The following is an 11,643-nucleotide window of genomic DNA, read 5'->3' on the forward strand; positions in this document are numbered from 1 at the left end:
TGACAGTTGCTGGACTCGTAAAAGGGGAGCATTTGGTTTCATTTGCTAGTGATGAAAATTAGACTCATTGTCCAATGGAGTGCTACTTCTTCTCATTGGGAATATCACTTGACAGGATCCCCTAAATCAAAACCATGGTTCTGGCTTAATGAATATCACACACAAAAATGGTTACTTTATAGAAAATGTAAGATGTTCTCAAGAAAAATCCACATACAAGTTTCCTACCATACCACCTTATTAACTATGCCTATTGCTAATTATTTGGCCATCTGGGACTTTACAAGAGAATTTAAGTTTTACGGATAACCCTATATAGGCACACATCATAGTTCAGATATAAATTATAACTGACTTGAAGAGTTACCCGCTTGATAGCCACAGTAAATACTGGGAGTTTCTCATATTTTCTTATATGCTTAGCTGCCCCTATCTTATCCCACTATTTGAGAATTGTTCAGAAAACAAACAAAACCTTTAAAAGTTCTTCCATGTTGAAAATACATGCAGAGCAAAAACTACATGCACATATAACCAGAGTAGCCACTATGAATGCATAGTAAAATTTATTTAAAAAACAAAAAAGGCCACCAGCTCATATTGCTTAGATAGCAGAGCAGACAGCCTCCACGGGGAAGCTTGGCACAACTACTTTGCTGACCAGCAGCTAAAGAGCAGGTAATATTTCAGAGAAGAGGGATCTCAAATAAATTTGAAAACATTTGGTCTGACTTTCTAAAAATCTTTAGTAATTTCAAGCAGATGGAAACTGAGATGTTGCTCTCCTTTCCCCTCCACGCCCCCCTTCCTTTCCTGTTCTTTTTGTCTCCCTCCCCTTATTTTTGGGACAAAAGTCAATATAAATTGGAGAAAAAAAAAAAACCAACCCTAACCAAACTACCACTACTTCAGTTCTCACGGTGGAAGAAACTACAATGTTGTGGCTACAGAATACAAATCAAGATAGCAGTAGCCACACAGATAATTTAGGCTAATATGTCATATACACCAGTCCCTTGGAAACACTTCAAGAGGTAAGAAAATTTCAGAAGCTTTTCTTTTGTTTTGTGGGTGGAGGCAGAAGCAGTGAAGTCTAAGTTCTACTCTGCTATAGGGGACCTCAGCTTATATATATATTATATATATATATACACACACACACACACACACACACACACACACACAGGCTGATGACTAGAGAGCACAGTTTCTCAGCACCTAACATACTTCAGGGTGCTGGGTGAACGGTATATCAAAAGAAAGAGGGAAGATAAATAAAGATAACATACAAGATATAAGCTTGCCTCTACCACAAAACCAGCCCTACAGCATATTGTGCAATTTTATTTAGATTTCCTTTAACAGACATCCCCCAGTGAGGCATAACTTTAAACTTGAGTGCACCATTATCCTTTCCATTTGACAAAGTGAGACCCGAGGGGAATTTGTTATCTAGGATATATATGAACAGAAAGTAATTCATGCAGTTGAGAAAAATCTTTATAAACGTATAGCCTAGAATTTCTATATTTACTATCAGTTCGGACACTACCTTGGTCATGACATGTGATCCTAGTGATGACTTTCTGTCCACCATCCTAACATCGAGGAGTCCGGTGGCACCTTAAAGACTAACAAATTTAGTTGGGCATAAGCTTTCGTGGGTAAAAAACTCCACTTCTCTGAACAATCTGTTAGTCTTTAAGCTGCCACTCTGATACTTGACATCCTAACATGGTGACTCTAATGAACAGGGCTTGAAAAATTCAAATGCCCATTTAACAGTGGCAAGTGGTAAGTCTAACCCCATCAACGAATTTAAAAAATAAAATAAAATAGCTTAAATTTTGCAAACTTTCAGCATGAGGATAATCTTTGAGATGAGAAAAATATAATGGAGACACACTGCCTTCTTGAGTCTGCAGACATCCCTGGTGCATCTGTGGCAGAACTGCAGTGGGCAGCAGTGAAACGGTCAAGAATCATGTTAATTTCACATTCTTGTTGCTGCTATTTAGGAAAGCTATAAGCAACAGCAGTCAGGCACCGAATTATTCACAAGGAAGTAGGACCCAAAAAATTGAAGTCTGTGGGAGCAGAAGAACAACCGATTTCCCTCTCTCTTCCTCTCCTTTGCCAGTAGTCACAGAATAGAAGAGACCCACCCCTACTCCCAGCAGCCAGACTCTCAAGGGAGAAGAGCAATGTCTTCCTCAATCCCAGCAGCTAAAACAGGGTTGAATTTTAAATTTATCAGACACCTACTACCCAGACTATCACTACAGATGGAGCTCCCAAGAAGGGTCCAAGGACAGCATCCTAACAGGAAATCCCAAAAACCTCTCCCTTCTCAAGGCTGGGAGTTGATGGGCTTCTCACTGGAGGAGTCACACCACCCTGGTCTTTCATATCTTTCTCGGGAGAGTAGGTTTAGTCCTCTTGTTAGTAGGTGTCTAGTTAGTTTTTCAAGCCCTGCTAATGAGCCTGTGGAGACTTCACCTAGTTCTCAGTGTTCACAGCAAGACCTGGAATAGCTCAACAACAGAACACTATTGGAATACCTAAAGCAAAATGGAAGTGTAATTAAAAGACACTTTCCTCATCACAACATGTAACTCTCCCCATGCAAGAGATGCCTAACTGTACCAAATACAATACTATAGTTGTGCACTAACTGTAGTGAATAATATAGTGTCTCTATTAGAGTGACCAGAGCATTTACTGCTTGAACTAGGAGATGAAAATTCACTATACAATTTCATCTTGCCAAGGGTTACAGCAACTATTGTGAAAGTAAATATTTATGTAGATGTGGCACACAATTAGGCCTGGGATGCCATCATCCCAGATTTAACATTCTTGCATTATGTTAGCATTATTCAAGTATGACAGACATTACAAGTAGTAAGCAATGTGACACTATTACACAGGCTCCCATTCTGGCATACTTATCACCAAAACGAATAAATAGAAGATATACACCTCTACCCCGATATAACGCGACCCGATATAACATGAATTCAAATATAACGCGGTAAAGCAGTGCTCCGGGGGGGCGGGGCTGTGCACTCCGGTGGATCAAAGCAAGTTCAATATAATGCGGTTTCACCTATAACGCGGTAAGATTTTTTGGCTCCCGAGGACAGCATTATATCGGGGTAGAGGTGTATATGAAGTTTAAAGAAAGAAGATAATAGAGGCTACCTTAGTGTTACCATACGTCCAGATTTTCCTGGACATGTCCGGCTTTTTGGGCCTCAAATCCCCGTCCGGGAGGAAATCCCAAAAAGCTGGACATGTCCGGGAAAATAGGGAGGGAGGAACCGGCGGTGCTCGGCCAGGGGCCGGAGCCGCTGGGGCCGGCAGTGCTCGGCCGGAGCCGCTGGGGCCGGTGGTGCCCGGGGCCGGGGTGCTCGGCCAGGGCCGGAGCCAGCGGTGCGGGGCCCGCCGGACAGGGGTGCTGGGCCGGGCTGGGGGTGCTCGGCCGGGGACCAGGCCCGGAGCCGGCGGTGTAGGGCCCAGAGCCGGCAGTGTTCGGCCGGGGGTCGGGCTGGGGCCGGCGGTGCGGAGCTGGGGTGCTCGGCCGGGGACCAGGCCCGGAGCCGGCGGTGCAGGGCCCGGGGCCGGCTGTGTTCGGCCGGGGGCCGGGCTGGGGCTGGCCGGGGCCAGGCCGGGCGGTGCTCAGCCGGGGGCCGCTGCTGCGGGGCCTGAGCCAAGCCGGGCAGGAGACGCCGGGGCCAGAGCCGCGCCTCCTCGCGCCCCCCCTCCCGCCCCAGCTTGCCTGCTGCTTCAGGCTTCCCGCAAATCAAATGTTCGTGGGAAGCAGGGGAGGGGGAAGGGCAGGAGGCAAAGCGTCCAGGGGAGGGGGCGGAGTTGGGGCGGGGCAGGAAAGGGGCGGGGTTGGGGCGGGTCCGGGGCCCGTGGAGTGTCCTCTTTTTGGACACTTAAAATATGGTAACCCTAGGCTACCTAGAAATGCCCAGAGCACAGAACTGAAATGTATCTCAAGAAGTGGTTTCTAGCCTTCTCATACTTGTAGGTGGGTTAAAGTTAGTTTTTAAAATAGTAATTACAAATTCAGATGATTATAATGCACCACAAAAACACAGTAATTAAATATGTAACCCTAACAAAGACTTGCAGTAAAACAAGACCCTACTATGCTAATTTTACAAAATTGCTATGAACATTTACTAGCTGAAGCAAAAAGTCTAGCTGCCGGCCTTTTACCATGATGACTAATTTAGAAAAAACACAACACAAAAATCAACTAATCGTAGTTTACTCACCTATGAAAATTATCACTCATCATGAAAGATCAGAATTTGGCAAGCCTGAGCAATGTCAAAACTACAACCAGGGTTTGCTTTGTATTTTCCTATACACATGCAGCATGTTACAAAACACAAAACACTTGTTCAAAAAGTGCCAAAAAGAGAAAAAACAGGAGAAGCAAATTATTAAGACAAATCATCCTTGAAAATCAACTATTAAGTATCAATTTCATTTTCAGCCTCGTTAATCAAGATTTTAATTTTATAAAATATATAATTTATATGAATTTGGTCACACTACCTTGAATAGGTTCTTGAGTAAAGCTTGGATCTGGAATGCCCTCTACAGTCTGTTGTTCATTCATAATTTCCATGTTAGGAGCTGCAGTCATCATTTGATGGAATGGAAATGTATAAAATGCTTGAGCTTGCTGAAGAGGAGAATAATATCTTTAAAAAAAATAATTAGTTGTTAGCCATATAACATTAATCTCTCAGAACTGTCTTAAGTTTATAACCTGTTCAGTACATTACTTAATCAGAATAAAAGCATGGCATTCTTAACCAGGGTTGGCATACACTGCATGTTATATTCTCCAGTTACAGGCTATTAAATGGCCAATGCTTCTGATCACATAGTGGGAATCAAACATTGCTGAACACCCCATCTCCCTTTTAATTAATTTAATATTAAGCATACAAGAATCAGAATATTCCAGTCACATTAAATATACGCCTTATTTTCTCCCACTTTTCTATAACTCAATTATAACTAAAGGTTGCAATTCTTTCACGGAGGTCACGGAAGTCACAGATTCTGTGACTTTCCACGACTCCCGCAGCGGCTGGGCCAGCTGCTCAGGTACCCCACAGCCAGTCGCACTGGCCACTGCTGGAGTGACCCAGGGCCAGCTACTCCATCGGTCCCCGGGGCCAGCCGCACTGGCTGCTGCTCGGGTGGCCCTCGGCATCTGGCTCTGGGGTGCCCTGGGGACCACGGGAGCAGCAGCTGGCGGGGGGGGGGGGGGGGGGGGAGGGAGAAGAATCAACCCCCAGCACTGGAACAGAGCCCCCCAGGCAGCGGGTCCCCAGAAGCAGAGATTTAGGGGTATTTTTGGTAAAAGTCATACCATGTTGACTCTTCCTCAACAAAGTTTTAGTAAAGGGAAATCATGCCTCACTAATCTACTAGAATTCTTTGAGGGGGTCAACAAGCATGTGGACCAAGGGGATCCAGTAGATATAGTGTATCTAGATTTTCAGAAAGCCTCTGACAAGGTCCCTCACCAAAGGCTCTTACGCAAAGGAAGCTGCCACGGGATAAGAGGGAAGGTGCTCTCATGGATTGGTAACTGGTTAAAAGATAGGAAACAAAGGATAGGTATAAATGGTCAATTTCAGAGTGTAGAGAGGTAAATAGTGGTGTCCCTCAGGGGTCTGTTCTGGGACCAGTCCTATTCAACATATTCATAAAAGATCTGGAAAAAGGGGTAAACTGTGAGGTGGTAAAATTTGCAGATGATACAAAATTACTAAAGATAGTTAAGATCCAGGCAGACTGTAAAGAGCTATAAAAGGATCTCTCAAAACTGGGTGACTGGGCAACAAAATGGCAGATTAAATTTAATGTTGACAAATGCAAAGTAATGCACACTGAAAAGCATAATCCCAACTATACATATAAAATGATGGCATCTAAATTAGCTGGTACCACTCAAGAAAGATCTTGGGAGTCATTGTGGATAGTTCTCTGAAAACATCCACTCAATGTGCAGCGGCAGTCAAAAAAGCGAACAGAATGCTGGGAATAATTAAGAAATGGATAGATAATAGGACAGAAAATATCATGTTGCCTCTATATAAATCCCTGGTACGCCCACATTTTGAATACTGTGTGCAGGTGTGGTTGCCCCATCTCAAAAAAGATATATTGGAATTGGAAAATGTTCAGAAAAGAGCAACAAAAATGATTAGGAGTATGGAATGGCTTCCGTATGAGGAGAGATTAATAAAACTGGGACTTTTCAGCTTGGAAAACAGACGGCCAAGGGGAGGTCTATAAAATCATGACTGGTATAGAGAAAGTAGATAAGGAAGTGTTGTTTACTTCTTTGGCCTTGCCTACGCTACCAAAATAAGTCGACCTAAGTCAGCAGTTACTGCAGTGGTTCATGGCCATACTATGCCCCCTATGTCTGTGGTGCGCATCCTCACCAGGAGCACTTCCACCAACTTAACTGTGGGGGGCACTGACAGTGGTGAGTCCTGTGCAGAGCTGACAATTAACAGGAAATTTAAATAACGCAGCGCCTACACAGACGCGATGTCACCATAACTACATCAAGCGAAGTGCTACACCTCTCGCGGAGGTGGAGTTATTAGGTCGGTGTATTGGGGGACCCACATCAGTAGAAGCAGTGGTTCCCAAACTTTAACAACCCATGAACCCCTTTCACTAAAATGTCAAGTCTTGTGAACCCCCCTCCTAAAAATGAATATTTCCAGACCTAATCACATCAGCCATACCATCAGGGGCTCATTCACCTGCACATCTACCAATGTGATATATGCCATCATGTGCCAGCAATGCCCCTCTGCCATGTACATTGGCCAAACCGGACAGTCTCGCCGCAAAAGAATTAATGGACACAAATCTGACATCAGGAATCATAATACTCAAAAACCAGTGGGAGAACACTTTAACCTGTCTGGTCATTCTATGACAGACCTGCGGGTAGCTATTTTACAACAGAAAAACTTCAAAAACAGACTCCAAGAAGAGACTGCTGAGCTGGAATTGATATGCAAACTAGATACAATCAACTCAGGATTGAATAAGGACTGGGAATGGCTGAGCCATTACAAACATTGAATCTATCTCCCCTTGTAAGTATTCTCACACTTCTTATCAAATTGTAGTGAATAATATAGTGTCTCTATTAGAGTGACCAGAGCATTTACTGCTTGAACTAGGAGATGAAAATTCACTATACAATTGTACTGGGCTAGCTTGATTATCACTTCAAAAGTTTTTTTCTCTTACTTAATTGGCCTTTCAGAGTTGGTAAGACAACTCCCACCTGTTCATGCTCTCTGTATGTGTGTATATATATCTCCTCAATATATGTTTCACTCTATATGCATCCGAAGAAGTGGGCTGTAGTCCACGAAAGCTTATGCTCTAATAAATTTGTTAGTCTCTAAGGTGCCACAAGTACTCCTGTTCTTTTTGCCAATATTTCCAGGGATTTTCTCCCGTACCTCAGCATAAATTATAAAAGCAGTGATCTTGGAAATATAAAATTTGTTTTTATGACATGCTTATTACACACTATTTATTATTATTTATCATTACAGTATTTTTAGTACATTATGAAAACAGCAACACTCTTCCAAGATCTCACTTTTGTAGCTTGTATCACTTTTGATTAAGCCTGTTATAAGACCAGGCTCCTATCAGAGGTGCCAGTGGGAAAAAGGGGTACAGGGGCAAAGCCCCTGCACACTCCAGGAACTGGGGAGCACTGCTGGAAAAGTGGGGGGGGCACCGCCAGAAAAAAAGGGGAGGGACCCGTGGGGGGGCACACCGACGTGGGGGCAGCACATGACCCTCGTCACCCCCCCCTGCACTGGCGCCTCTGGCTCCTATGTTTCATCAAGGAGTATCAGATGTGAAATAGCATGAAGGTATTTAAGAAGCCAACTTAAAGAGATCTTACACAAGCATTCAGGTCTTGAGCAGTCCAGGCAAACAACGTACGTTACAACAAAGCTTAAACTTGTTCTTCATAATAATTTAAGAACAATGCTGGCAGCCTATTTAATTTTAAAAACAGCAAAATATATCCACCTCCCTTTCTATTTCGTATAAGGAGTCTTGAAGTTTAAATCTCCTCAGTGTGATAGATATGCTTGCTTTGATCTGCTTAGTTCTTGGAAGTCCCCAAGACTCTGGGCTGCTGGCCCTGTGCTCCCTACGGATAGCTCTGTCCGCCACTAAGGATTCTTCTCCTCCCCCCCCCCCCCCAAGAACCCCCTGTAACATTTCATGAACCCCCAGGAGTTCACAAACCCCAGTTTGGGAACCACTGAGTGGAAGCGACATTGCAGTGTAGACACTTACAGAGTTAGCTTGATGTAAGCTGCCATACAATGGCCTAACTCTGTAGTGTAGACCAAGCCTTAGAATTAATTGATACAAGGTGGGTGAGATAACATCTGTTATTGGACCAATTTCTGCTGGAGAGAGAGACAAGCTTTCGAGCTTATACAGAACTCTGACCTGAAGTAGAGCTGTGTGAACTTGAAAGCTTGTCTCTCTCACCAACAGAAGTTGGTTGAGTAAAAGATATTACCTTACTACCTTGTATCCTGGGACCGACATGGCTAGAATAACACTACATACAGACGCCCCCTGGGTTACGCAAATCCGCACTTACGGAAAAAGTTCCATAAGCTAGAAATAGGGGTGGTTTTTTTTGTTGTAATGGTCGGGTATACGTTTCCGAATTACGCAAAATACAGGGAGCGTCTGTACAACAATCAGAATTACCTGACTTTTGCCCACTTTGAATTTACTTAATCTTCCATTAAATTATTTTATTTAACACATGCCAAATGTGTGAAGCACTCTGGGTTGCAAGATGGTATAGGTGCCTAGGTGATCTGAGGCAATTAGCCACAGCGCACACTGTTTGGCATCTTTAAGCAATATTGTACCAAGCACTGGCCAGTGACATCAGTGACACTCCTGCAACCCATACACAGAGACTCCTACTCCAGATATGCCTCCCCATATATACTCATAGACCTGCCCAACATAGAGTCCCTGCTCAATACATCCCCCACACATGGGCACAAACTGCCAATCACAGACACAGGTCCCTGCTCTGCTCCATAAACTCTTAGTCTATACAGAGACATCCCCCCCCCCATCCACAGGTCCCTGCTCCATACGCCCTTAGTCTATTCAGACAGACCCCCCCCCCAACCCACTCACAGACACAGGTCATTGCTCCATACCCCCTTAGTAGCCATACCCCCACACACAGTCACCTCCCGCTCTACCCCCTTCACCCCCCGCGGACAGACGAGCCGAACGCCCGCTGGACACCATCCCTGCGGCTGCCCAGCCCCCCGCGCCTACGTCACCATGCGCGGGGCCCGGCCGTTGGGAGCCGGGCAGCCGGCTTGGGGGGCTGAGCAGTGGCAGAGGCCTCCCCGCGCCAGGCCTAGGCCCGGCTGCCCCGTGTACCTGCCCGACTCCTCGGCTGCCATCCCCGGGCGCTGGTGCGTCCGGCCTAGCGGGCTGCCGTGAGCGCCAGCAGCAGAGCCCGTCCGCTGCCCCCCTCCCCGCGCAGCCCCCCCGGCCCCTTCCGCCTCTTACACACAGCGCCGCCGACCTGCCAGCCGAGCGAGCGGTCACGTGGGGCAGGGCAACCAATCCGGATCAGGCACCCGCCGGGCCATGACCACGAGGCTTGCGGGGGTGGGGAGAAGGCAGAAGAGGCGAAATGGGGTGAAAGGAGACGGGACCAAGGACCGGAACGTACCACCTGTTGGATGACTGATTTCCCCCCGCCCCGCAGCCTGTTAAATGACAGACCAAGACAGACCCAGGACGCTTGACATGCGCCGGGATTGTGTCATGGCTCCAGTTTTCTCTGACTCTCTCCCACTTTCAGGCCTTTTCTCTTGGCAGTACAAGGGGGGCGGGGGTGGTCACCGGGCTACATTCGCGACTGGGTCCACACTAGACATGTTCACAGACTCGAATGCGAAACGCTCTGAGATTCTTGGGGCTAGAGAGAGGGGATCCCTAATCTATTGACATGCCTAGTAAATGGGGCTCTCAAACGGAGCCACAGTGAAGTAGGATTCGGATGAGAGGCTGGGCTTTGGTCACAGTTAAGGCATCGCTGACCATAAGACGTTAAAAAGCGCCTGTGTACTTCTTATTTGGGAGAATAAACACAGAATGTGATCAGTGTTGCCAGACAGTCCATCTAACCTGCCCATACTACTGGTTGCTCTGTGCACATCAGTGCAAGTGCATGCCCCAAAAGTAAAATCACACAAGGCAAGAGAAGAAATCCAATAAGCAGTCTATAGTAACTGTTAAAGGACATGCCAAAGCCTTTAAAAGAAAATACCACTGTATTCCACAGTAACAGTTCTTAACACTGCAGCTTATAGAGTTATGATAGAAGACTAGTATATTTCCATATGGCTACTTAAAGACTAACAGATTTATTTGGGCATAAACTTTCACGGGCAAACCCTCACTTCTTCATGCGTCTGAAGAAGTGGATTTTTTACCCACGAAAGCTTATGCCCAAATAAGTCTGTTAGTCTTTAAGGTGCCACCAGACTCCTTGTTGTTTTTGTGGATACAGACTAACATGGCTACCTCCTGATACTTGACATATGGCTACTGTGGCACTGATAATGCAAACATCTGTACCTATGTATAATGCAAACATCTGTACCATGCTTTCCTGTATGCATGTGACTAGGCCCATTGAATCCAACAGGGCTATTTATGCTTAAAGATAAGCACATGCAAAAGTGCCTTGCTAGATCATGGTTCACACAAATAAAGTTAAGATGGCATGTAAATGTTTGCAGGACTAGGGCCTATACTGTTGTAACAAACAACTAGTGTTACCATAGAACTACAGTTCTCCTATCACAAAGCATAAAAAATCCCAAGTCAGGCCCCAAATATGAGACTGACATAAAAATATTTGTCTTCTTATCTTTGAGCCTTTAGTTATCACATTTCTCCCCACAATCAGGAGGGTTAGAAACTTTAAAAAATAAAATAAATAAATAAACCAAAAGCGGAGATTCTCTCATAATTACACAACGCCAAGAACTCGGGACAACTAATGAAACACCAAACGTTTTGAACCTTGGCAATTCCTATACTGTTCCTGGATTGTTAACATAACTACAATTACTAGTGTTAGAAGTTACTATCCTGTTACTACAGTATTTTATTGTTAATGTAATCACTCATTTAATGCTAATCTTACCTCAGGTGGGTGGGTTGCTACAGTGGGCTAAGCCTTTAGGCCACTGTCGTGTATTAAGGATAGAGCAAAGAGTCTCTGAGGGATGCGTTGGACCACTCAGGGATATGAATGAACACAGACTTACGGAGCCAAACAAGGGACCAGTGAGGGTGCCTCCCTAATCACCGCAGCATCCTCTCTCCCCAGCCAGTTTGGAAAGGGGCCTTGCAGCAGCGACTCCCTATGGGGATCTCCCATTTGCGGGGAAGCGAGGACAGACTGGCAATGGACGTAGTTCCGTAGCAGCTGCTAGAGTCACGTGAGAAATGACATGCATGCCCTGAGTCACATGA

General features: G+C 45.3%; 1 protein-coding gene across 7 annotated transcripts in view; it reads right to left on the bottom strand.

Moving 5' to 3' along the window:
• The window catches only part of TDG (thymine DNA glycosylase), a 21,951-nt gene extending 10,368 nt beyond the window's left edge, over positions 1-11,583 (bottom strand). Inside the window, exons 1-2 of one of the 7 annotated variants that reach the window (XM_054033095.1) lie at positions 11,436-11,583; positions 4,576-4,724 (exon numbers count right to left, since the gene is read on the bottom strand). In XM_054033095.1, coding sequence (XP_053889070.1) covers positions 4,576-4,724; positions 11,436-11,548 — 262 coding nt within the window. In that variant the 5' untranslated portion in view covers positions 11,549-11,583. The other 6 variants (XM_054033110.1, XM_054033120.1, XM_054033146.1 and 3 more) reach the window with 6 other exon arrangements.
• Between the last annotated feature and the right edge of the window lie 60 nt (positions 11,584-11,643).

The sequence above is a fragment of the Malaclemys terrapin genome, chromosome 1 (genome assembly GCF_027887155.1).
Source record: "Malaclemys terrapin pileata isolate rMalTer1 chromosome 1, rMalTer1.hap1, whole genome shotgun sequence".
In the NCBI taxonomy this organism is placed as follows: domain Eukaryota; kingdom Metazoa; phylum Chordata; order Testudines; family Emydidae; genus Malaclemys; species Malaclemys terrapin.